This window comes from Taudactylus pleione, unplaced genomic scaffold, assembly GCF_031769625.1.
Source record: "Taudactylus pleione unplaced genomic scaffold, aTauple2 ptg000016l, whole genome shotgun sequence".
In the NCBI taxonomy this organism is placed as follows: domain Eukaryota; kingdom Metazoa; phylum Chordata; class Amphibia; order Anura; family Myobatrachidae; genus Taudactylus; species Taudactylus pleione.
The window spans coordinates 1,102,571-1,130,520 of record NW_028284418.1 but is presented as its reverse complement, the minus strand read 5'-3'; the positions used below and the strand labels follow the sequence as shown (position 1 = coordinate 1,130,520).

At 44.4% G+C, this 27,950-nt stretch overlaps 1 protein-coding gene across 1 annotated transcript; it reads right to left on the bottom strand.

The window, feature by feature from the left end:
* Window positions 1-3,822: 3,822 nt before the first annotated feature.
* Window positions 3,823-27,644, bottom strand: CHMP6 (charged multivesicular body protein 6). Its single transcript, XM_088472850.1, has 8 exons — window positions 27,469-27,644; window positions 17,938-18,047; window positions 14,421-14,508; window positions 11,823-11,909; window positions 11,668-11,733; window positions 11,463-11,543; window positions 7,757-7,811; window positions 3,823-4,200 (listed from the first exon to the last, which is right to left on the bottom strand). Exons 1-8 carry the CDS (start codon window positions 27,529-27,531, stop codon window positions 4,148-4,150), a joined length of 603 nt encoding a protein of 200 aa, XP_088328976.1. The 5' UTR covers window positions 27,532-27,644; the 3' UTR covers window positions 3,823-4,147.
* Between the last annotated feature and the right edge of the window lie 306 nt (window positions 27,645-27,950).

Genomic DNA, 27,950 nt, shown 5'->3' with positions numbered 1-27,950 from the left:
CTGAATGGTAGACATTTAAGCAGAAGGAAGAGATTTAAAAGGGGTCTGATATATTCATATTATCTTTGAAATATTTATTGACCCATAATTAATAAGTCGATGTTGACTGTCTTATTTTTTTCCATCATAAGAGGCCAGTAAACTCAAACTGAATATACTGTAAAGAGTCTAGCCTATTTAATCCAGCTCTAAAAATATTGCCTATTTCTAGCAGTTTGATGGTGTTTTTGAAAAATGCTGCATGATACAATGCATGATTTGTATTCTTTACTTGTGCAAAATCAGAAGGATAGCTTTATAAACTAGCAAGAAGACTTTTTGGATTACAAGCTGCACAGAAGGTCACAAAAAACCATGCGATTTGCAAAATGGCATTTTAGTAACTCTCCCCCGATATGTTTAACATAAAAAAATAAACTGGCTTAGCTAATGGACAACTGATCATATGCGGACAGTATTTCACACACCAGATGTCGTAAACTTCAACTGTCCTATTAATTCAGACACTGATGGCCTATATAGTTGCACATTGTATAACAGGTCAGTACTGTATTTTTATATATTATGAATGTCATTGTACTGTGTACCATACTGCACACACTAAAATTGCATATACATACCGCAAAATTTAGTGTCTGTGGCGTAAGGTTGCCCTCTGGTGGTAAGATCAGATATTGATAGGATTACTCGTATAAAAACTGCAGGTGATGATCAGCCCAGCATAATGTATAATGAACTGTTAATTGATGGGTTGTACAGTATGCAGACAGCTTACATATTTAATGTGGTATTTTTAGGTCTATGCAACACCTTATATATGTGTGTGTGTGTGTGTTTGGGGGGGATGGGGTGATTTTCTCAGCATCCTACTCAGTTCTAGATAAAAAGGCCTTGCTTATGTGTGAATCACAATACGAGGGGTGAGATGCGGCTGAGTCAAGGAGAGCAGCCCACGCTAGTACTACGTGGAAGGATTGTAGGCAGCATTAGCTCCAACCCAGCTTCAACACAATCACATCTCTGCCATCTCCAGGGTTACACTCTCCGCATCCCCACCCAGGCTGCAGCAAGCGACAGTTATGTGATAAATATTGGTATGTATAGGAAGCAGCAAACTCAAGCATAAAGCAGATGGGAAAGGTCAAGGCCACTCAAAAAAATAATAAATAAAGCTGAAAACTGCTTGGTGTTGGAATCACACCTGAAGTATTTATCCACTGTTACTTCTCATCACTAAAATAATAAGTAGCTTAACAGTATTTTAATATTAAATAATAACAAAAACTTGATAACACAGGCTTGTGCCACACAGGCACATTTAATGTTGTGCTTTTTTTTATATAGAGAAAATTGGCATTCTCAAACTCACTGTGGCAATAATGTCAGTAACCAGGTGTTTTGATGGGACATTAAAGCCCCAGAAAATTCTCAGACAGGTAGAAGAGAAGTACTTTCTCCTTTCCCGTATAATGATGGCTATGCCCAGCCCAATACAGGGGACTCAGCCTTCAGGACAATATCCATGTTTGGTTTCGCCAGATGGCATGGGTGACTGATCTGACATGCCAATCATTTTGGGGCACCACTTTGGCTGATGCTGGGCCAATTTGAAGATCAACTGCAAACAGTAATTTACTTTAGTAGTAAATAATGAACTGATCAGGATACTGTAGCTTTATTAAACATGCAGGCGCACACACAGGTTTTTTTGTACTTCTAATACCCCTTTCACATAGAATGTGTGCAAAATCCTGGCTTTTACCCGGAATTTGAGTGCCGGGTCGGTTTGCTGGTTCTAGCCTGACCCCCCTTTCACACAGAAAAGCAAATTACCAGGTAAAGCTCTTTTACCCGGTAATTTGCTGATCAGCACGGGTAATTTTCTGTGTGAAAGGGTCAACCCAGGTCGAAATTGCCGCGTCTCCGACCATTGTAAAAACCAGGGTTGAAGTCCCAGGAATTACCTCCCGGGTTAACCCTTTCACACAGAAAAAATACCCCTTTGATCAGCAAATTACCGGGTAAGAGTGCTTTATATGGTCATTTGCTTTTCTGTGTGAAAGGGGTATAACTTGAAGATGCAGCAATTTCTTTGAAATGTACAATTCTGGGCTCACCAGACCCAGTGACAGAGCCAGCTGTAGGGAATCTTGCACATCATTTCTCCATACTAAGGCATGGCTTCCCAGATGCATAAATGTAACTTTTTTATGGCAATGGAAAACTGGCATCTAGTGTTAAAGCTATGAAACATGGTAGTTCACAGGTAACTAAAAGTGCCAGCATAGGAAAGGCTTGCAGGGCTGCGCATCCAGGAGAGCCACAGGATTGCCAAACCGAGGTAGGATGATTCATTGGCATTACCAGTGACTTTTGAACACAACATAATTAAGAAGTGATGTACCCCTGTTTAACTCAAGAGCCATTAATAGAAAACATGCATAACATACCTCAATTCAAAGCAATCCTCTACTCAAGAACATGTTCTCAACAACACATGTGGAACATATCGTTTACGATAGATGAGACCACCTTCATTCTACACACAATGGATGGCTGTGACCATAACGGAAATGTCCTCAGAATTTTAGGTTTGCATTTTCCTGGATATATTGTTCATAATCTATCAACTTTGTTTCCATTGAACTTCATTAAGTTCTAAAAAGTCCATTTGTTATTGGCTGCAAGCTCCAGGTGAGGGTAACACTATCTATTTCCAGCGGTACATGGCATCTTTCAAGCTTTAAGAACCATGGGCTGATACAAGCTCATTTCTCTAAAATGGTAAAACCACTCGAAGCCGTGTTTGGTATATACAGGTTTTATTACGATCTTAAAAACACAATAGGAAGAGCATAAAAAGTTCATTGGAGTGCCAACGCGTGTTTTGTAGCACAACCACTTCTTTGAATGGCAGCCAAAGATAAACCATGACTATACTGTAAAACATCTTTCCTTCCGGATAGCAGGATTACTGTGATCAACCCAAATCTAAAGATGTGGGTGATTTAAACAAGATGTAATTAAGATAAACATATGCTACTCAGTTTTGTTATCAGATACCATGCCTTTAGTCACCAATAAGGGGGGAGGCTGTGTTTTCCAGGAGTGTATAATAAATAATAACTTCTAGATCAGAGTTAGGCAACCCATGGCTCTCCTAGCAGGTAGTGCAGATCCAAGCCAAAAATGTCAGGGCATGCTGGAACTTGTAGTAGCACAGCAGTTGGAAAGCCACAAGTTGCCTACCAATACCAAACACTGTTGCCCTCTCCAGCAGAGAATGAGGCTGACAGCAATACATGACACACATGTGTGCACTGTGAAGTGGGTAGCTCTTGCACTGCCTGCAGTATGTATCTGCCATGAGTATAAGGCACTCCAGTATTATGGGTTCCAGCACCATGATTAGCCATCTTTATCCGCGCCAGTCACATACATAGTGACACATTCTTAGTGCCAGCCCTATTCAGTCGATATTTTTTTTTTCTTTCATAAGAAACCAGCTATCAGAAAAAAAGGAATTTAGCCTAACACGCATATTTACCAACACCTTATTTCAAAAATAAATTGAAGTATAACTTTGGATTTGTAAACACACTGTTGTAATCATTTGTCAGCACGATGCGTGCAAGTAGTGTGACCAATCTAAAGTAATCCATTAGAACCTGACATGTGCCTATGTCTGCGGAAAGTCAAAAACTGATTATATGTAATTATCCATTTAAATATCAAAATAAGAGCACAACTGGGTAGTACCCTATTGCTCCAGCTAATGAAAATGGACTTTGCAATGAATCTATAAACAGACAACACAGTCTGTGATGGTGAAACATAGTAAATACTGCTGTTTAATTTTTGGAGAGGAGATTCATGACTGACCATTATATCCCTATCAACTCTTCTGCTGCTGGAGAGGGTGTGAGGGTTTCCAAACGGAATTGTTTGATTTTTCAGGCCTACAAGGCAGGAAGAGACTCTCCAATGTCAACCAGATAGGATGTTACTGCTTAGCCCCCAGGCTATGTGAGAAGGGGCCCCAGCTCCTCTATAGGGAAAAGGTTGCGGCACTTTCCAGCACATCACTGAACAGAGCTTCTTCCATGAGTAGAAACCACCGTTTTGATTGCAGGAACTCTGCATGAGGTTAGGAAGCAGCCACCTGCTGTGGTTTGGGTTTGTTCTTCACCGCTTGTTTCTCTGTAGAAGGAAAGGAAGCAAAAATAGTAGTATTTACTAGTTCTGCCCTATCAGTGGGAATTAAAACTGTTCAGCAAAATGTTATCTTAAAGTGACCACTATATACTAAAATATGTGTGATATATATATATATATATGTGTGTGATATATATATATATATATATATATGTGTGATATATATATATATATATATATATATATATATATATATATATATATAGATCATAAATCTGCGACCTGGTGACAGTTTTGTGCATCCACATACGGGTCGCAGATTTATGATCAATCACATATTGACTTGTACTAGTCAAGATGTTGTATATTTTATCAGATGTCCCTGTGGCCTGTTATATATTGGGAACACTACTCGCACATTGCTCGAGAGGATGGCTTTGTATAGATCTGCCATCCGACAAGCATTGGTTGGTGGGTGTAGCGATCAACCTGTGGCGCGCCACTTCAGGGATTGTAGACAGCCTTTCCACCTTACGCTATAAAATGATCGATCCCGTTCCCCCTAGCCCTAGGGGTGGTGATAGATCCAGAGTATTGCTACAGAGGGAGTCGCGGTGGATACACCGGCTCAATACGCTGCACCCTAATGGCTTGAAAGAAAATATGTCCTTATCATGCTTTCATTTATTAATATGTTCGTGCTTGTTGTGATGCTGCCTTATTTACTGTTCATCTAGATACTGTTCTGTGTTTTATGTATGTGGTGTCTGGTCACATTAATGGATGACTCATAAGATCATTATCCAGCGGTTCATGACATTGAGCTGATTAATTTTCATGAATGTCTATTTTCACTGTATTGTTTCTATAGCTTATATACCTAGTTCGTCTGTTTTTATTTATTATATTTGCTTTTGGTGGTTGTGTTTGTCACGACTATCATTTGTTTGTCTGGTTGTCATGGTGAGGGCTGAGTCAGGCGCCACGCACGTTGCACAGTGCGTCGCAATGATTTCAGACCCTGACCCCCGATGGACCCGATCGGCAGCACTCGTGGTGTTTGCACATGTATTTAGGCAAGTGTTGTACGTTTTGTCATATTCTTCCTGATGAAAATCGTTGTAGATGGAAACGTTGAAGCAATATAGAGGTGTTTTCAACCCTTTCGTAATTTGTCTCTTTTGAGGAGTGCCGCTGCCATATTGTCCATATACATTTTGTTGCTGCAGAGGGCACCCACTATCATCTCCTTGGAAATAAGAGTGCCGAGCCTATGCGCATTCTATATTATAATATATATATATATATATATATATATATATATATATATAAAAATTCACAGGTTTCACAAGTCCCTCATATATTTTCTTATCCCTATTATCAGTGTGGTTGCACATATATGAAGCACTTAAAATATCCTCTGATGTTATGGTCAATCCTTCTGGTTTACAATATAAAAAATGTAACCATTCTCCTGAGTATAAGAAACAGAGGGCCTGATTCAGACCCACTCGCAAGCGGCTGTCCACTCGCAAGTGGGTCGATGTTGTGCACTGCGCATGCGCACGACGGCGGGAGCTCCGTCGTGCGCATGCGCCAGACGCGACGAGCGAAGGACTTTCCTTCGCTCGTCGTGTCTGATCAAAAGGGGCGTGCTGTCGATGTTGATTGACAGCACGCCCCCTTTGGTGGGCGTGCCTCCCTGACGGGTGCGTTCCCAACGCCTACCGTCAGAAGCCGGCCCACTGACATCACTAGTGATGTCAGTGGGAGTGATTTTGGCTCTGATAGAGCCAAAATCACTCCGGGCCTTGCGGTTGAAAAACTCAACCGCAGGCTCCGGCTCGCAGTGGCGATGGTCGCGATGGTCAAGACCATCGCGGCCATCAACCTGCACGCTCGTATAGGCTGTGGGTGGTGACCCACAGCTATACGAGCGTCCAGGAGGACGCTCCATAATTATGGAGGACGGCCCTCATTCAGAGCGTGCGCTCTGCTCAGAGCATACGGCTCTGAATGAGGGCCAGAGTCTTTAATACTTGTAATAGTTGCAACTCTCAAAGGATACTGACAAGAAAATTTGTCTCTTGAATATCCAAATATAAATATATTTTCCAATGGCACCTTGTAGAATCTTGGCTTTAATAACATGTCTGTTAAATCCTATTGCGCTTTCTCCTTTGCAATTTTCTTTTTGGTTAGTCTCGTGGACAGTCAACATTTCAATATCTATCAAATACTTTAATCAGGACAATTATACATCAAACACTCACCGTTTGTAAGTGCTCCCCTTCACCATAGCTCAGTGGTTCTCAACTCAGTCCTCAGGACCCCAAACAGGTCACATATTGCAGGTCACCCAGCAATAGTACAGGTGTAGTCATTACTCACTAACACATTTTAAAAGATTCACAGGTGGATTAGTGAGGAGACCCGGAAAACATGCACTGTTTGGGGTCCTGAGGACCGAGTTTGAGAACCTGTGTCATAGCGAATTGCATCGTCCCATGACAAATATTTAAGCTTTACCATAGATTAAGTTGGTAAAGTGTATGTTGGTAAGACAGAAAGGCAATTTAAAGAGAGGATGGCATTTCACAGGTCTGCAATACGTGCAGCCATCCTCTCTGGTACCAGCGAGCAGCCTGTAGCCAGGCAATCTGCCGACATGGGCCACTCCCTGACATCAATAAAGCATACAATTGTGGTTCATGTGCCTCCAATGGTAAGAGGAGGGAATCGCAGCAAACTGCTGACACAGAAAGAAGCCAAATTGATATTTGTAAGGGATATGAAGGCCTTAATGAATCCAAGGGGCTCCAATGTTTTTTAGAATGACTTCACCATCTTTTCGGTCCTTAGTTTTCAAGTTATGGTCACTAGATACTATAAATTTTCATTAATATTGTAATTTTAAAATGTCACCACTAGATGGTAGCATTTACAACATGTCTCCATTATTTATAAGATTGATATATACCTGAATTTGATACATTTATGTAATCAATATTTATTACTACTTTATTGCTAGTATAGCTTGTTTTACGGTTTATATCCAGCACTTTATACAGCATTTGTAATGCTTAAATTGTTTCGGCATATGTAAACCTATGTATTTGTATACCATCTGTGACCATGGTGATAGGTGCACGTCTTGACGCCATTGGGGCGTGCCTATCGGTGGGACTTGCAGGAGGAAGCCCTCAGCTATAGTGAAAGGGAGCATTTATAAACCGTGAGTGTTTGATGTATGATTGTCCTGACGAAAATGTTTGACAGACATTGAAACATTGATCGTCCAGGAGATTCGGTGCTTTATTTTTAATCCTTGAGTGTGTGTATACATACACTAAATAAATACTGTACATATATAGACAGGACAGATATAGATATAGGACGTGTGTGTGTGTAATATAATGACATAAAATATGGCATGGATCATCAAGAGTGATGCTAGATATAGCGGAAATGTTTTATACTCTCCATCTGTGTGAACTAGGTGTAGCGGGTCTTTACCTAGATCAGGCACAGAATCATGTTTAGGTTAGTGTGCCTTTAACACAACCATGTTGGGCAAACAAATTTACCATATATAAATTACCTGGAGTTGTCTCTGGAAGTGGCTCCGTGGGAGCTTCTGGGAGTTCCAGATCTTCCTGTGAGGAACCAGATAACAAGCACTTGTTGGTAACTACCTGCTACATAACTGTTCAGCACTTAAATTAAACATTTACAATACTCTTGCAGCCCAACATACTACCTTATACATTTCTGCTGGTGGTACAAAGCTCTATTCCCTAGCTGACTACGGGCAACATCAGGTTATAAACAGCTACAGAATTGAACATCGTGCACATAAAGAACAGAATTACAAAACATATATACAAAATGATGCATTTTATACTAGTAAAATAAAGCTCATCTTTTAAAGCTCACCTTTGTTATGTTCACAAAGGTGAGCTTAAAAAGGACCATTATATACACACACACATTAAAAATCCCCGTTCTGAATTATTCACTCTTTGTTCAATACCTATATTGTTCATGGCTTAATTCAAACACTTTGCTGGGTAACCACCAGTTCCCCCTAACACCCTGATGCAATTTTTGGCTGGTTAACTCTGCAAATAAGCAAACTCAGTCCAAATCCATGAACATATAAACATACAGATGCATTTTCATACATCTAGCCTCTATATGCCACGCAGTGTGACTTGCCTAGCGTGAGTGAGCCGCCAGGTCCCATGCAACTCTGCTAGCGTCTGGAATATTTTTTTTTTCTGACAAGGCTTCTAAGTCACAATGCGATGCGCCAGCAGACTGTGCCGATTATTTTTTTATGCGACACTTGTATATCTGTGTGCACCTGAGTCTGTATACGAAACACAACAGAACTTGGAATGAAAAAAAGCCACGGCTGCTACATTGTAGCACTTTGTATACAGATTCAGAGACTCAGATTTGGGAGTAGAGTAATGGTGGGTACACACTGGGCGATATTACTGAGCGACTGCACGATTACGACATCGTAATCGTGCAATCGCTCAGTAATCGTGCACAAATTGTGCACTATTATGTCGGAAACTACCAGCGATGCGCACTCCCGCTGGTCGTTTCCGTCGCCTGAACATGCAGCACAATCTGACGATATCGGAAATGGGGGAAGAGAGCCCGGCGCTGAACGATATCGTTAATGATATCGTTCAGCGGCTGTGCTCAATGTCATGAACGACATTGAGCACAGCCTGCCGGGGACACACTACACGATATCGCTCAGGGAGCATATCGTGTAGTGTGTACACATTCTGTGATAGAGCAAGTAACTCAGCATCTTGGTAAAACCATAGTGCACTGCAGCTGGGGCAGATGTAACATGTACAGAGAGATTTAGATTTGGGAGGGAGGTGTGTCCAAACTGATATCTAAATTACAGCGTAAAAATAAAGCTGTCCAACAAATGTGGGCTACATGCCAAAGCAGCCACTATGTACTTCACATTAAAAAAAAAAAAGTATGTGTTTTTACCCCTTTCATTGCAACATGGTTTGTCCAGGTGCACAGTGGGTTGGGTATGAAATCCCGGCTGTCGGGATGCCGCTGGTCAGAATACCGACAGCGGCATCCCGACACCCATAGAGAACACCGGTGAGTATTTTTCTAACCCCTACCCTAACCTCCCACCGAGTGCCTAAACCTAACCTTTCCCTCCCCGCACCCTAAACCTAACACCCCCTCCTCGATGCCTAAACATAACCTCCCCCCTAGTGCCTAAACCTAACCTTCTCTTCCCCGCACCCTAATCCTAACCCTCCCTCCCCGATGCCTAAACCTAACCACCTCTTCCCCGCACCCTATTCCTTACACTCCCTCCCCGATGCCTAAACCTAATCCTGCTACCTAACCGACACTTACCTTCGGGATGCCGGCAGTAGGGATATTGGTGCCGGGATCCCAACCTATCGGGATTTCGGCGCCGGTATTCAGACCATAGGCATCCGAACATGACGGGATGCCGACTACATCCTGCACAGTTACCTGCTCTATCTTACTCTATTCCCAAACCTGAATCAGGCCCAGTCACACACAGATATACAAGTGTTGCATATCAAATGACTCACAGTCTGCTGGTGCATCCTAGTCTAATCGAATTGCGACTAAGGGCCGTATTCAATTAGCAGCAAAAACGGCTGTTTTTCACCCCAAAAAAAACAAAAAACAGGTGAAAACGGCAACAGGCGAAAAAAAAAACTGGAGAAAAGTTTTCTCCATCCCAGACCAGAAGAAAAGAAATGTAAAATCCCTATTTTTTACTAAAAATGTGGGAATTTCTTTGAACCATTTCATCACCTCCCCCTAATGATAAATGACTGAAAAAAAAATTCGTAAAGATGCATACATTGGCGAAAAATGACCTCGCAAATTTTGGGAGAAAAAAAAAAAAAATCATTGAAAATGGTTTTAACAAATTGGGTCTCATTTTTTTGGGGGTGGTATGGATGCGTCAAGTGTTTTAAACATCGCACGCAGTCGCCGCAGGCGGTTTTTTAATTGCGTGATTACAACACAAAAATATGCTTGCACCCATTTCAACGTACCCCCAATTTACGTGGAACAGTAATTTCCTGGGAAACAAAATAGCTTTCTATGTTTTTCAACTATTTTTTTTTGGGGACAAAATTTGCACGATAGTTTTTCGGCAAAGTACGCAACCTATTAATTTTTTTTCCGGTAATTTATCATTAGGAGAGGGGGGTGGCGGAGAGGGGGGTGGCGTTTAGTCCAAAGAAAACCCCATATTTGTAGCCAAAAATGGGTATTTTGCATTTTTTTTCTCCTGGTCTGGGATGGAGAAAACTTTTCTCCAGTTTTTGCCGCCTGGTGCCGTTTTCGCCTGGGTTTTTTTTTTGCGAAAATGTAGCCAATTTTTTTTGTGAAAAAAATGGCTGTTTTTTGCCGCTAATGGAATACGGCCTAAAACGCATTATTGGCAAAAAAAAGATGCAAAAAAAAAGGCGCCAAGTGCTAGCAGAGTCTCATGAAACCTGGTGCTCTGCAAGGGTCTTTTTGGCACGACTGCAGCAAACATGTGTAAGGACACATCTGTATTCAAATATCAACAACCAACAGCAGTAGAAAACTTGTTACACAACTGCAGGACGACATCAACAAAACCTGCACTGTTGTGGTCCTACTTTCCTTTGACTCTCAAACACAGTTGAGCAGCGGAAAATTACCTCAAGATTAGCAAACGGAAAAGGGGTTTCCCTGCTCAAAGGTTGGTAGAGAGGAGAATTTGAAACAAAGGGATGCTGTTATTGTGATCTATTCTATCCACCATTGTAACCTGGGACAATGGTTGGAAAGCTCAATAGGCACTGAAAAAGTCAACTAATATCTGTCTTCATTACATCTATATACAGGTCTAATCTTGCACATGCAAAATTTAAAAAATGGTGCTGTGTAGTGGTAAAGAAATACCAATGCTACTGTACAGCTTTCTTCTAGTTGAGTTCTTCTCTGAGCAAAATACATACATATATATATATATATATATATATATACATACACACATTATTATATATATATATATATATATATATATATATATATATATATATATATATATATATATATACACACACACACACACACACACACACACGTAAAGGCGTTCCTCTAGAACAACCACTAAAAAGGACTCATCGTTTCTAAGTGCCTGCCATAATGGTCTTCTGACCTCAAAGTAACAGCCTCAATAAAGGCTTACATCTTCGTTGATAAAGGGCTCTAGAGTAGACTTCTCTCACCTGAGTCATAGCCTCTAGCTCCTCTAGAATGGCCTCCTCGTCCTCTGTAGTTAGACTTCCTGACAGTAGTTCATCAATTTGCTGCAGGCAGAAAATACATCTTTATCCATCTAATTCTCTTTACAGATTATAGATCAGATGCCATGCTACAATACGCCCAATCCAACCATACACAGCATCAATTATATAACGCTTATCTGCTTACCCGTTGATAATCAATGCCTTCTTGGGTCTCATCCATGATCCTCTCCACCTCTTCTATGGACATAACCTGACAAAGAATGAAGGTTCTGTAACTGCCAGGAGAGCATATATAGGACCGTACGCAGAGCTGGAAATCCTACACAAAGATATGCTTACCTCATGCATTTTCTTTAAGCATTCATTACCAATTTTTAAGCCTTCAATTACTTTCATTTCAATCTGTGCAAATTCTATATCTTCAACCTGTAGATTAAAGAAAATCATGATTATGTAAAAAAAATCCTTGCAAAGGTGTTTTATAACCTCCCACTTCTTATTTACCAGCTACTGGCCTTTACCAAATCCTGGTTTTCCTATGAAATCTGTTGGCTGGGCTGGTTAGCTTCATTTAAGATGTTATGCCCTAAACTTATGCATTTATTTCAAACTATCCCCTATATTTTCCCTAAGAAGTATTTACATAAATGTCAGGCTTTATTAACATCTTATGTTGGGAAAGGTACATCTCCAAAAACTGCTCTAATAGAAAAAAACAAACAAAAAAAAACAGGACAGGCTAGCATTCCCAGGTTATGTCTATTTTGATTTAGTCAAGAAGCTTGTCATACTACACAACTTTGGGACTGGGCACACCCTCCCTCCTGCTAGATGCTGGGTTGCTTTAGAAACAGCAGCTTTCAAAGGTTACCCACTGGTGGATGTTTTGTGAACACCTCAATGCTCGTGACCTTGCCTCTCTACTGTGAGGGCCTCATTGCAAGTCTGGGTCAGGTTCATTTCTCAGCATAAAGAGATCTTTCTTCCTACTGCTAATCTCTGTATCCCAGTACTTTGAAAGCTGATCCTCGACTTGTGTCCCTACAAGATATCCTTGTTGGTGGCTCTCTCTGCTCTTTTACCTCCCTATAAGGGCAATACTCCCTTCTTTCCTATTATGTATTCAAATATTACCTGACATTGGTTTAGTAGTGTTACTCAATCCCTAGGGTTGATCCATGCTCCACCCACGGGTTTACATCTCGGGTCGTGGGAAAGGTGACACATCTTATTGATATTGTTATATACTCTAGGTGTGCCCTTTTATTAAGCCACCTTCCCAATATTAGTGGGAATCAGAACTGGGCCTTCCCCTTACTAACACATAGTGGGAACTGAAATACATTATGCTCCATCATATATCATAGTGTTTAAATCTTTCTAACATGCAAATGAAATTGCTGTGGAGTCACTCCTGACTGGCTGCATGCTATGTGAGCTGCACAATCTAGGACGTGCTGGAGAAACTGTGGAGAAGTGGGACAGATTTTCCATGTGTTTTGGTCATGTCCCCTACACCCTGCGTTTCTGGCCTGAGGTGTTTTCTCCATCTCTGTCCCTCCCAGGTCCTATCCCATCAAAGATCGGTTTTAGGTCATATTTTTATTGCAGCTTGTGCCATCCTAGCCCAGTGTTGTAAAGACCCCCTTCCTCCCTCCCTCCCTTCCTTCATAAAGTTTTCTATAAGGTTCAATAGCACTTTCATATGGGAACTGTTTTCATACCATACTCCTCTTCAGCTTCTTTTCCCATTATGAAGTGGTTTGCATGGCACGAATGTGTTACTAAGAGAGCTTGCCTAGCTACTACATATATCTCACTATCTGATCTGCTTCAATTTTAGTTTAAACTAGCTGAAGTAGCTTCAAGTTCTTCAAGTTGTTATGTTTTATTATGTGACGTTGTCCAAATCCATCCAGTGGAAGGCCCAGAATAGGCTCCCCGGTTCAAAGTTCTGCCCAGCGTACACCAACAGGAGGTCCAACTGGGACCCTAACCCACCTAACACCTGGCCAGGATTCAACTGGACCACCTCAGGTTGGTTTCATCCCAATCAGTGCAGGGGTGTCAAAATGCATAACCAGACAGACAAACAGACCAATGAATTTTATATACAAGATTTGTTGCTCTGTCGCTATTTGGTCTATTAGCTTACTTTTTTTATACTAAATAACTATGTAAGATTTCCCAGCTTAGCTTGAGAGCTGTAGAAGATATTCGCCAACAGATAAACATATATATATATATATATATATATATATATATTATACATACATATATATATATATTTATATTTTACATACACACACACGCACACATACATACTAGATAAAAGCAGCTCTCCTTAGTCTGTGAGTCTCTCTATTCATATTGTATTCTATTGTGCTATGGTCTTTTTCTTCACTTGTTGTTCTATTGTTCAAAATTGACTGTATTCTATTGCTGGACCCCCCCCCCCCCCCCTATTACTTCCATTCTTTTACTTTATATACTCCCCCAAAATAAAACTTTTTTGAAGAAAAATTATTGATGAGAAAAAAATCTTTGCAGTAATATGTATGTTGTTCAAAATACTGAGCTTGTTTTTCTGTCAAAGGCCAATACAAATTAATTATAGATTTATCCCAAACAAGTGTCTCTCACTGAATGTCACACCTCCAAACATTGTGTTTGACCCAATATTTAAATTTGTGCATCACTATTTAATAATGTGAGAATAGGTAATCACATCGTCATGTTAAGCAGCAGGGATATGCTGTGTACTGTGTCTCTAGTATTTATAAAAAAAATATAATTATTTACTTGTCTCCCTGGACATAACCATCCCAGCAAGAAAACACAGGATTTTCAAATGGCCTGAGATGCCTCTGAAAAAACACACACAAAGCTGATACATGGATTACAACTCATTTGGGAACACATATGGGGCAGACTGACCATTTTCTCCAGGTTAGTGATCTGGTTATCCGTTTTCTCCAGTAGCTGCTCTTGATATCTCTTCTTCTTTAACAGCAGTTTGGCTTTTCTAGATATAAAATAAATACATGTAAAATTTGTAAAAAGTATAGTATGTGATCTTTCTGTGACCTTTAAGGATATTAGAATAATCGCATATACGGTAACTATGATAATACATAAAATATGTATTGGTTTCAGTTTGGTCAGTTCTACCTAGTGCCTATAAAATATATCTATTCCAATGTGCTGCAAAACAAAAGCTCAGTGCATGAAGTGACAGTGCTACTCCCAGCTAAAACATGTTCGCAAGATGTGTTTGCTTATTTACCTTGCAAACAACTGTGGCCCTGAAGGGTTTAAAAAGCTACTGATAAAACTCACCATTACATAGTCAAAGTTGTTGGATCTTAACACTACACTAAAGGTATTTTAAATTAAATTATAAATACATACAAGACTTTTTATTGAAACACACTGCAGCCTGCCTTCCGAGATGGCTGTTCCCAGAATGTACTACAATAAACCATTAGTTATGATAATACATTAAAAATTAATAAACATGGTTTACAGAGAAAGGATAGTGCATAAGTACAAATGTAAGATGTATAAATATCAAAAGGAGGTGGTAGTAGAACTTTATTTTGAAAAACGTCCCAATGATGCCACTGAGGAGAGCTGGTGGGGAGTACTCACTTTTTTTGTAAAATATCCTCGATCTCCAGCTTTTGGGATATTTTACAACATAAAAGTGAATACTCACACCGACAATCCTCCCTTTATTGAGTGAATATACAGGTTATTATACCTGAACAGTTTCTATGGCAAAGCTTGCTGATTGGCTGAGAGCGGACGTTGTCATAGAAACCGTCCGTCTCTTGGCCAATAAGTGCTTTGCCTTCACTTCAAATGACAGTGTTCCTGAGTGACATGTCATTTTGGGACAGTTCATGGGAACAAATGACCAGTTTGTTTTTTTCTGAAGACCAGTGGACTACGCCCTGTAAAGATGATGACCGAGCACAGTCAAGCAGTTGATAAGTATGAAGTGTGCGTTTGTGTTATCCCATTCGTTGTATGTGTCCTGTCGTTATTGTAATATTTTCTTCACAGGAGGACTACCGGTGCCAGCAGGCCCTTAATGTATGGGCATGCTGGAACTTGTTGATCAACAAATCCAGGCTGGCAGGGGCAGGCTGGCTGGGACCTATATTAAAATCTGATTTCACACCATTAACCCCCACACCCACCGCCTCCAGGGGTGCGGGGAATAGTTGATCCTCGGGAGGGGGGACCCCAGTTTGAGGATTTCCAGTCCTGGGCTGGTTTTACATTATGGCAGAGGAACCCTACGCTGTGTGTCTCTCTGCTACAGTGTAAGCTTAGCTGTGCAGCCTGGTGCTGGTTGTCATTGTTTTTCGGTCATTTTACAAACTGACCGGTAGGTAGTAAATCTCTGGTTTGTATCATAATCTATGTGAAAGTATCGATTGTTTGTCCGAAGCCCAAAGTGGATTTGTGGTCGGTTTTGACTTTAGTAAATTTCCGATTTGCAAACTAGAGGGTTGTCATTACAAGTGGATTATATCAGCTGTTATATCTCCCCCACACTCGAGCACCTTGTACATAAATCCTACGTACAATACCCCAACTCTCCCATCCCCTCGATGGCAGTTTGTGCAGTGTGGCCTGCCCTTCTCACTTCCTGAACAGAGTTACACTACTTTAAATTTCTCAACATCCCAAACTAAATGGTACAAGACCAATACAGCCACAAATGTGGAAGAGGGTTAATACTGTAACTGCATCCTCCCTTGCTAAAGCCTATGGTACTTTTGGTGTGTCCTCTGAATTGCTATCTGTGCTGATGTTGAAAAGGTGACAAGTGTTAAGGACTCTAATGCCCAAGGTTCCACCCACTGAAGGCAATTTTCCACCTCAGAACTGCTGTATTCTGTATCTACCATGTGGTAACTGATTTGGAGATTTGTGTCTCTCTGGATTGTTAAATCTGTCGGACAGCTCAGATTGGCATTTGTCAATCACACTAAAGGGGCCTATCCATTTGCCGACTTTCTGCACGATGCGACCAAAACTAGGAGGTTCTGGTCGGAACGTGCAGAAAGTCTGCTAGTGGATAGCCGGCAAGGACCAGCAATGCGCGTGCACGCTGGGTCCTTGCCAACCCCGTCTATCGAACATGCCGGTCAACCTGACGACGGTTGTCAGGTTCGGCATGTTAATAGATAGGGAGGTTGGGCTCCCCGCACCACAGCGACATGAGAGTCTGAACGCTGGCCGTTCAGATTTTCATGTCATTAAATGGATAGGCCCCTTTACTGATGTGTCCTCATACATCTAGCGTCTACATAGCACGACTTGCGTGGTGTGAGTGACCCGCCAGGTCACTTGCAACTCTGTTCGCTTCGGGTTTCCCTTTTCACGAAAATCTGTCTAAGCTGCAATTCAATGCAACTAGGATGTGCCAACAGACTGCGCTGATTAATTTGACATGCAAAATTTGTATAACTGTGTGCACCAGAGTCTGTATATGATGCACAACGCAACTTGGAAGTCGCACACAGATATACAAGTGTCGCATATCACATTAATCAGCACAGTTGGCTTGTGCGTACTAGTTGCATCGCATTGTGACTCACATTTTCTGCAAAAGAAAAGACGCAAAACAGATGCACGGCACTAGCAGAGTCTCATATGAAACCTGGCGAGCCGAGAGTGGCTTTTTGGCGCGACTGCAGCAAAGATGTGTAAGGCCAAATCTGTATGACCTCTGACAGTTATATCTGTGTGCTCTTCCGGTCGCAGTTTCAAGTATTAGTTACGGCTTCTTCTGGGATTTGAAAAAAAAGATGCATCTGTACTGTGTGAGGTTGTTAGTTTATGAATCTTGGTTGCAGTCTCGTAGGTTTGGGATTAGGGTAACATTCTGCTCATATACCAGCAAGGTAGTTAGTCACCTCCTGCTGTGATTAAATTGGTCATCTGGGAGATAACCAAGTAGCCGTTTATGTCTATACTACCCCACGTCTTAGCGCCCCATCACGAGCCCCAGTGATGCTTTTTAAAGATCTGTTTGAGTTACATTCAGTTATTCAACAACAGTTGAGGCAGAGATGAAACACTGACCAAATACAATTGTCCTTATAAAGTCATACTCTCTGTAGATGTCACTTTTACAATTCCAAGAATATAATGGCATTATGTCTTCCATACAGCAATGATATCAGTAGCACTGTTTGTTAGCAAGTACAATGCCATTATAATATATATATAACCAGTTATTATTGAATGCTTAAATGTAGTTGTTTTTCCTACTGTTACTGTCATGCCAATGACCATATCTATTTATACACTACTAGATTGCCTGCTGAATTTGCTTCCTAAACCTCATTTGCACCCAGTGTCAGTGGTAAAAGGGTAAATATCAATGTGCCGTTTATTCTTCCTGAGAAAAACATTGCTGTATCTCTATACTTACTCTTTCTTTCCATCGTGTAGCAGCTGTTTGGCCAGTTCACGTTCACGTTGCAGGTGCAATGTGATCTTCTTTTGATACTGTTTAAGCTTGTCTCTTTGTTGCTTCAGTTGCTGCAATAGGATATTACACATATCATAGTATACTGTATACTAATCAAAGAAGACTGAGAGAGACAACACAGGACAAGAAACACAGGAGTCAACCAGCAGCCCAATGGCTTATTAGCTTGGAGTTAAGGAATAACTCTGCTAACTACATAGGTAACCCATCTGCAACACAGCATCATTTATCACCGTTACCTGTTCTGACTTTGTTTATTAATAAGACCTTTTAACACCACTTATGCGGTCTACACATCAGCGCCGCAATTCCCCTATGCCGATATGCGATAAGTCGGGGAAAGTTTGCATGTCAAAAATCCCTAATTTGCAGATTCCGATAATTTTTTCATTGGGATCGGCAAATCAGTGAAATCCAACATGTTGGATTTCCCCGATTCCCTGAGCCAGGCGTCGGGGATTTGGGTTATTGTGGTAATTAGCTGCAGATGTATGGACCCCTTTAATCATATATGCAAATTGTTTTTTTTTTTTTTTTATTAATGTGATAAGTTACATACATTCCTATTTGCTTTTAATGTGTGTTCCATGCAGTAATAAAATACATTAGAGGCAAATACAATATGGCATACTATTTATTATGGATTAAAGAGTGCTATTGTACAATAGATTGCATGCATTGCTGTTTTACAGGTACAAACACGTCAATAAAAAAATAATTTAATGTGTATGCTTGTTATTGTATTGCTAATTTTCCCAGTGCATGTTTGTTAAAGAGACCTCAAAAAAATCAGAATGCAAAGGGCAAAAATAAATAGTACAGAGCTTTAACAGGATACAAATGCCAACTGCATAGATACAGCATGTGCAGATATCGAACAAAGGGCCTGATTCAGAGCCGAACGCTCTGACCAGAGCGCTCGCTCTGAATCAGTGCCCTCCTCCATGAAAATGGAGCGGCCTCCTGGCCGCTCGCATAGCTGTGGGTGACCACCCACAGCATATGCGAGCGTCCATGATGATGGTCGCGATGGTCTTGACCATCGCGACCATCGGGCTTGCGACGGAGACCCTGCGGTAGGGTCTCGCTGCCGCAAGCCCTGGAGTGATTTTGGCTCTATCAGAGCCAAAATCACTCCCACTGACATCACTACTGATGTCAGTGGGGCCGGCTTCAGACGGTAGGCGTTCCCATGGGAATGCCTCCGTCTGGCAGGCACGCCCCCGGCACGCCCACCAAAGGGGGCGTGCTGTCTATCAACATGGACAGCACGCCCCCTTTGGTGCGAGACCCTGAGCGATGGAGAGCCCGTCGCTCGCCGGGTCTCGAGCATGCGCACGACGGAGCTCCCTCCGTCGTGCGCATGCGCAGTGGGGGAACATCGACCCGCTTGCGAGCGTGTCTGAATGACCCCCAAAATACACATCTAGTATATAAGAAATCCATAACTTATATGCCCTATGTGGCTGCGAGCACTTTGTGCGAGTTCGGGCTGCCATAAAGAGCGGTTGTTGCTGCGATGACTCACACCTGCGAGATAATCAAAGCTAATTGGATTGACCCCTAAGAATGCTCCCCACCCCATTCTCTCTCAACCAAACTCACACACAAATCAGCAGAGATCCCAATGATAAGAAAACAAACTTTGCTATTGTCTTTAAAATACACATTCAAAAAAGGCAGGTATAAGTAATCATAATTTCACCTGTATTCCATCTATGTGCAGTCCCAACCTGCATTACTTGGCCTCTGGTGACCCAATGAGAGTAGGGAGACAATCAGTGGAGTGGCTATGAGAGTAGGCTACCTATACATTATATATCCTATGGAGAACAGTATCTTCCATTGTGTAGAGCATTAGAGTCCACATATGTAAGGGGACAATTTTACAAATATTTTATTTAGCACAAGCTAAGAAATCTTGGAGGGTGTTGAGTACCTCAGCAGACATTATATTAAAAGTCCCTTTATTAGTCCAAAGATATCAGTAAGATCACTTTTCTACCAGCCACCATTTAGCCTCACAACTGGGGTAGGAAACTTGTAACACTCTCTCCAGGAATCCAGACTGTTTATGGTGACAATGTATACAAAGACCCTGACACACACCACTGTAGTTACATTTTATAGGACCTATTGCCAGAACATCTGATTCTTCTTACAGAACATGCAGGTTGTTGTTGCATGTGGTAGTGACTGAAAATAGCATGACATTCCAAGGACAAATTGGGCAAACAATTGGTTGAGAGACCATCATAAGTTGCAGTCTTCAAGTCAAATCTAAACATATAGCACAGTGCACCCTCTTCAGCCCAAATGACCACAGTTTTTACAGTGTGTTCCAGCCATTTGCACTTAACACTACAATGAATGCCAGGGGATAGAGGGTACATTCTTTAAATAATGGTCACCACATGAAACAGTCGTTCAACTAGATTGTTTCACAAACAGGACATGTGGATGTCCAGAGTATACATCGTGTGGGCAGAATGATAGGACTACATGGGCAATTATACTTCATGCTTAGCCAATGTGCTGCACATATACAGCTATCGCGCCATCATTTGAATTAATTATTCATGCTGCCAAATCTAATCTCATCAGAAATTATGATCAGTTTCAAGATCACACAAAGCCTAACTTGACTGAAAACAAGCAATGATAATTTAGTGCAGTCATCTTAAAAAGTTTACCTCTTACCTACACTGAGGGCTGGCAGCCATTTAATGGAATAAATCACCATTCAGCCTTTCCATTCAGTAGGAAGCAGTAACATCACTGAGACATGAAATATAAAATGTCCGACCTTGCTATTTGTAGGGGACAGGTACACTTTATGGGGTCAATTCAATTAGGTGCGACTTGGCTTGTGGAAGCCATTATCATTGCAAACTCACACTGCACGCACAGTTGCAACCTAATTTCAAACTCACATTTGTTGTTCAGAGAAAACTCGCATTTTTTGTGTGCACCTTCCTGAGGGTGTGAGATGGTTGGGAAAAATCTGCATTTTAAGTTAAAAATGTCGCTTAGACAGCCCCCTAATCAATAATTAGACATTAAAAAGTTTTCAATTAGTTTAATTGGCTCAATAATTACATGTCATGTTTGGGTGTTCAAAAAAAAAAAAAAAAAAAATGGCCTCAAATTTACCCCAAATCAACTTTTTTGTTAGTTTAGGCACCCTAAATTTAATTAAAGTATTTTTTAAAGTGAAAAAGATTTGCTTTTTGGCCTCAGATTACCATATTTTTTCTGCCTTTTAATTTAATTCATTTTATACCGCAATTCCGGGTCTGACCCGGAGGTTGGAATAGAGTTCCAATCCGGATCAGAACCGGGATTTCCCTGGCGCCGACCCAGGATATTCCCGAGTCGGCGCCATTCACCCAGGAGTCTGCAGAGACCCAGCTTTTCCGGCATTGAAGTGGACACTTGGAGATGACGTCATCTCCAAGCGCCACTGAAGCCGGCCAATCGGCAGGCATGCGGCGCGATCCAGGCGCCGTTTACACTGCAGGGTTTCATGGGTTATTCCCATGTTAAACCCTGCAAATTACCTGGATTGCTGGGTCACTCCACCCGGGAATCCAACTTTGTCCCATTTTACATCAAGGAGCTACCCGGGTTTTAGCTCGGGTGTAAAAGGTGCATTAGATTAAAAGTTAGCTTTTAATAATTTGTTTTAAATGCACCAATCAGTCTTTTGACACCATTTAAAAGAAAACCCCAGTACTTTCCTTATGCCCACTAACAGCCTTCTATACAGTTCTGCTAATGAAATTGTCACTTTTTGGGGGTCCAGGATGGTGTCCCCACTTTTTCATGCACTTCTCTCAAGTTGCATGCTATAGAAAATTTGCACACCCTCAACGCGAGTAGCGTGAGTAGGCATTTCTAATTGGATTTCGCGTTTCTCGGGAGCGTTCATGCAAAGTGTGTACGTTTCATGAAACAAACTCGCACCTAAATGGATTGACCCCTAAGAATCTAAGATATATTTTTGTCTAAAATAAAATATTGTGAGTGATGTGTACAGTGTACAATCTGGAAATAAGGAGGTAATCGCTATATTTTAAGCACTCTGCTTGCTTAGCAAAAAAATTCATGAAATCCAAAGATAATATGACCCACAGAGGGCAAAAACAGATTAATGGAGGTTACTACAGGATGGTAGTTACAGATTATCATGGTAAAATCTACCTGTGGAGTGCGTTTCTAGGCAAAGGGATTACAGAATAATCCATATTAGCCTCCATTTCTGGCAGTCTGTGAATTTCATGACAGCAAGTAGTACATGCTTTACGTCACTTAAACACAACCATTTTATAAATATTTATTTACATGCGACTTTCTTTAAATGTGTTTTTTTTTTTTTTTAGTAATTACTATAAAAATATCAAGGCGTGTGTAACTCTAAATGACAAATATTAATTGTAATGGTTGTCACAAAATTAATAAATTAATAAATTAATAAAGCATATACTGTTATTACATTTTAATTGAATTTAATAATATAGTCAGCATTTCAGATGTGGGAGGTGCATGCTAATTAAACTCATATAGGTAATAACGGCACATTGCAGTTAGCAAAGTGCTTATTGAGTGCCTGGAAAGTGTAGACCTGAAACTGTTTTGGAGAACTCTGCTGTGTCTTTGCCACAAAGAAGAGCCAAAGAGAATACAGAAGAATATTGTGTATTTAACAAATGTAATGTATTAAAGGCATGTCTATTAAGGCGGGTATCCACTTATAGATATACAAACGAGAGCATGGTTACGACATTGCAATCGTGCTCTTGTTTGTATATCTAGTGATGTGTCTAGACTGAACGTTCACTCGTTCAGTCCAGGCACATCCCTCATCCCCGCACATGCTGAACCTGACGAGATCTTCAGGTTGACCAGCATGTACGGGCGATGTCAGATGTGGGAAGCGACCAGCGGGCACGCGCATCGCTGGTCGCTTCCGACCAAAGCATGCCCGATTTGCAAGCGATTGCACAATAACGTCGTTATCGTGCAATCGCTTCGTTAAATCACTAAGTGGATACCCCCCATAAGGCAATAGTTTAGTGAACAAGTGGGTAAATATAAAAAAAACAAAACAAAAACACAACAACTTCTCCCATTCTAATATGAGAAGTGAGAATGACAGGAATGCAAACAATGTTTAGGATTGCTATATTAATAAATTGTCACATTGGTACAGCAAGCTACAAGATCATTTAAAGCTGCAGGCTTTCTGAATCTGTACATGAATAATAATGTAGTTGGATACAATTTCTGGAATATGAAGAAGATAAGCATTAGTAGACAATTAACATTAGGGGTACATACAAGGTAACATTATACAGATTACTACATTGGGTTCATCTTTCCTGTATACCAAAGCTGGGTACACACTAGATGATATCGTTTGGACGATATTGTCCTTTTGAGCTGAATTGGAAAGATATATCGTCCATATCGTCTCTTATGTATGCACTTTTGCGCGCTCCTGTGCATCGTTCATCACATCTACTCACCTGCTGTGCAGCACAAACGACGCCATGCTGCTAAATGCAGCATGGAACTACCCATCGCTCCGTCGTCCACTGCATTGTGCAGTGTGTATGGATGGCGCGATGTATCGTGCCGTCGCTGGGTACACACATCGTATAGTGTGTACCCAGCATTATAGGATAACAGTAACATTCACTGGTAAAATTATCAGAATAGAAGTGTACGTCCATATTCCCAAATATTTTAAATGGCCATTAGATTGATACTCTAGATATGCTGTATGCATACACATGCTTTAATCTCCCATTAATAATTACAATGCCGATTAGCCACATTTAGCAGCGTTCATCATTAGGGAGATGAAGGCATGTGAAATAAAAAAAAAGCAAAAGCCAATGGAGTTGCAGGTGGGTGGCAAGGAGGAGAAGGGGGGCAGTAGGGATGGGCAGGTGGGTAGCAGAGAATCGGTAAAAAGAGGCAGGCAGGTGGGCAGCAGGGAGGCAGAGATACACTGGCAGGAAAAGGCAGACAGACAAAAGGCAGGCAGGTGGGTGGCAGAGAGGGGCAGACAGAGAGAGGCACACTGACAGGAAAAGGCAGGCAGACATGTCAGGGAGAGGCAGACTGGTGAGCGGCAGAGACAGTGAAGCAGGTGGCCGATACAGGTAGTTTGGCAGGTGGACATGCAGCAGAGGCGGTGGAATGCAGGGTGAGACATGCAGCAGAGGCGGGGGTATGCAGGGTGAGACATGCAGCAGAGGCGGGGGTATGCAGGGTGAGACATGCAGCAGAGGCGGGCGTATGCAGGGTGAGACATGCAGCAGAGGCGGGCGTATGCAGGGTGAGACATGCAGCAGAGGCGGGCGTATGCAGGGTGAGACATGCAGCAGAGGCGGGCGTATGCAGGGTGAGACATGCAGCAGAGGCGGGCGTATGCAGGGTGAGACATGCAGCAGAGGCGGGCGTATGCAGGGTGAGACATGCAGCAGAGGCGGGCGTATGCAGGGTGAGACATGCAGCAGAGGCGGGAACGAAAAATGGGGATTGAAGGGTGGAGAAGGCAGCAGAGGAAGGGAACGCAGGGTGAGGCGGGCGCAAAGGTGCGGAACGCAGGGTGAGGCGGGCGCAAAGGTGCGGAACGCAGGGTGAGGCGGGCGCAAAGGTGCGGAACGCAGTTTGAGGAGGGCGCAAAGGTGCGGAACGCAGGGTGAGGCGGGCAGCAGAGGCTGGGAACGCAGGGTGAGGCGGGCAGCAGAGGCTGGGAACGCAGGGTGAGGCGGGCAGCAGAGGCTGGGAACGCAGGGTGAGGCGGGCAGCAGAGGCTGGGAACGCAGGGTGAGGCGGGCAGCAGAGGCTGGGAACGCAGGGTGAGGCGGGCAGCAGAGGCTGGGAACGCAGGGTGAGGCGGGCAGCAGAGGCTGGGAACGCAGGGTGAGGCGGGCAGCAGAGGCTGGGAACGCAGGGTGAGGCGGGCAGCAGAGGCTGGGAACGCAGGGTGAGGCGGGCAGCAGAGGCTGGGAACGCAGGGTGAGGCGGGCAGCAGAGGCTGGGAACGCAGGGTGAGGCGGGCAGCAGAGGCTGGGAACGCAGGGTGAGGCGGGCAGCAGAGGCTGGGAACGCAGGGTGAGGCGGGCAGCAGAGGCTGGGAACGCAGGGTGAGGCGGGCAGCAGAGGCTGGGAACGCAGGGTGAGGCGGGCAGCAGAGGCTGGGAACGCAGGGTGAGGCGGGCAGCAGAGGCTGGGAACGCAGGGTGAGGCGGGCAGCAGAGGCTGGGAACGCAGGGTGAGGCGGGCAGCAGAGGCTGGGAACGCAGGGTGAGGCGGGCAGCAGAGGCTGGGAACGCAGGGTGAGGCGGGCAGCAGAGGCTGGGAACGCAGGGTGAGGCGGGCAGCAGAGGCTGGGAACGCAGGGTGAGGCGGGCAGCAGAGGCTGGGAACGCAGGGTGAGGCGGGCAGCAGAGGCTGGGAACGCAGGGTGAGGCGGGCAGCAGAGGCTGGGAACGCAGGGTGAGGCGGGCAGCAGAGGCTGGGAACGCAGGGTGAGGCGGGCAGCAGAGGCTGGGAACGCAGGGTGAGGCGGGCAGCAGAGGCTGGGAACGCAGGGTGAGGCGGGCAGCAGAGGCTGGGAACGCAGGGTGAGGCGGGCAGCAGAGGCTGGGAACGCAGGGTGAGGCGGGCAGCAGAGGCTGGGAACGCAGGGTGAGGCGGGCAGCAGAGGCTGGGAACGCAGGGTGAGGCGGGCAGCAGAGGCTGGGAACGCAGGGTGAGGCGGGCAGCAGAGGCTGGGAACGCAGGGTGAGGCGGGCAGCAGAGGCTGGGAACGCAGGGTGAGGCGGGCAGCAGAGGCTGGGAACGCAGGGTGAGGCGGGCAGCAGAGGCTGGGAACGCAGGGTGAGGCGGGCAGCAGAGGCTGGGAACGCAGGGTGAGGCGGGCAGCAGAGGCTGGGAACGCAGGGTGAGGCGGGCAGCAGAGGCTGGGAACGCAGGGTGAGGCGGGCAGCAGAGGCTGGGAACGCAGGGTGAGGCGGGCAGCAGAGGCTGGGAACGCAGGGTGAGGCGGGCAGCAGAGGCTGGGAACGCAGGGTGAGGCGGGCAGCAGAGGCTGGGAACGCAGGGTGAGGCGGGCAGCAGAGGCTGGGAACGCAGGGTGAGGCGGGCAGCAGAGGCTGGGAACGCAGGGTGAGGCGGGCAGCAGAGGCTGGGAACGCAGGGTGAGGCGGGCAGCAGAGGCTGGGAACGCAGGGTGAGGCGGGCAGCAGAGGCTGGGAACGCAGGGTGAGGCGGGCAGCAGAGGCTGGGAACGCAGGGTGAGGCGGGCAGCAGAGGCTGGGAACGCAGGGTGAGGCGGGCAGCAGAGGCTGGGAACGCAGGGTGAGGCGGGCAGCAGAGGCTGGGAATGCAGGGTAAGCATACCCTCCAACTATACCGTTTCAGCCGGTACAGTACCGTTTTTTAATGGTCTGTACCGGCAACAGGGGCTGTACCGTTTTGTACCGGGTTGGTACAATTACCCGATTTCTTAAGCAGCGCTGCTGGGACACAGGACTCCCGCAGCGCTGCTGAGTGACAGCCGGCTATTCTCAGTCCTCCTTCCTCCTCTAAAGTTTGCCCTGACCGTCGCTAGCGCCTGTATATAGAACTTGCAGTATATTAACACTTATACTGCAAGTTTTAAACCAGCCAGCGCCGATGCCTCCAGCCCCGTGGACACGCCCCTTTATCTGTGGCCACGCCCCCATGTACCGGGTTCATACTCTAAAATGTTGGAGGGTATGGGTAAGGCGGACAGCAGAGGCAGGGAATGCAGGCAGCAGAGGCGGGGAATGCAGGGTAAGGCAGGTAGCAGAGGCAGTGAATGCAGGCAGCAGAGGCGGGGAATGCAGGGTAAGGCAGGTAGCAGAGGCAGGGAATGCAGGCAGCAGAGGCGGGGAATGCAGGGTAAGGCAGGTAGCAGAGGCAGGGAATGCAGGCAGCAGAGGCAGGGAATGCAGGGTAAGGCGGACAGCAGAGGCAGGGAATGCAGGCAGCAGAGGCGGGGAATGCAGGGTAAGGCAGGTAGCAGAGGCAGTGAATGCAGGCAGCAGAGGCGGGGAATGCAGGGTAAGGCAGGTAGCAGAGGCAGGGAATGCAGGCAGCAGAGGCGGGGAATGCAGGGTAAGGCAGGTAGCAGAGGCAGGGAATGCAGGCAGCAGAGGCGGGGAATGCAGGCAGCAGAGGCAGGTGGGTGGAAAAAGGATGAAGGCAGGTGTATGGACATCAGAGGCACTGAGTAGAAGGGACAGGAAGGAATGTTGAGTCAGGTACGAGGGTGTCTGTAGGAAAAGGAGGTATATTAGTAACAAGAAGGAGAACCAGCCTTATCAGGTGAAGGGTCGGGTGTGTGTCGGCAGTGGGAATCGGCCCGGTGTGCAAAACCAGGTGTGGTGGGTGTGGGTGTAGGAAGTCGGTCTCGGTGACGCTTCTCACCAGCACTGCCTTGTCCTGCTCAGTGACCCGGCTCCGTCTCTTCCGACCGAAGATATTTCCCATGTTGTTCCCCGGTGGCCGGTCTCCTCATCCCCCTGTGCCCGGGGCCTCCACGCTCTGGTACTACCGGCTTGTGTAGTGTGACGTCATCCACCAGAGCATGCCGGGAAATGTAGTCTGCTAGATGTATGTCCGGCCTCCGCACCCATGGTGTAGTAGACGCCGGCCGGCTCCCTTTCTACAGCAACCACCGCGCCCACCTCTCACAATGGGGGAAGTGGATAGAGTGGGCGCTGTTCCCTATGTCCATGCTGGGCCGCGACGAGGGTTACGAATCCGACTGTGCGGGAGGCAGGAGATACGTCCCTGGCAGGGGCAGAACTATGGGAGACAATATTCACCTCACTTAGGGCTGTAACTGTGTACCCGGAGTGTACCGTCACAGCCGCCCAATACATTGCACCCCTTCCCGGCACCTGAGA

What these genes read in the sequence shown, in the direction of transcription:
- CHMP6 (XM_088472850.1), bottom strand. Translation starts at nt 27,531, where the DNA reads ATGGGAAATATCTTCGGTCGGAAGAGACGGAGCCGGGTCACTGAGCAG. An exon ending in AGCAGGACAAGGCAGTGCTG is followed by an intron (nt 18,048 to 27,468) that starts GTGAGAAGCGTC and finishes ATCCTATTGCAG; the next exon opens with CAACTGAAGCAACAAAGAGA. An exon ending in GCTTAAAGAAAATGCATGAG is followed by an intron (nt 11,734 to 11,822) that starts GTAAGCATATCT and finishes ATTCTTTGTCAG; the next exon opens with GTTATGTCCATAGAAGAGGT.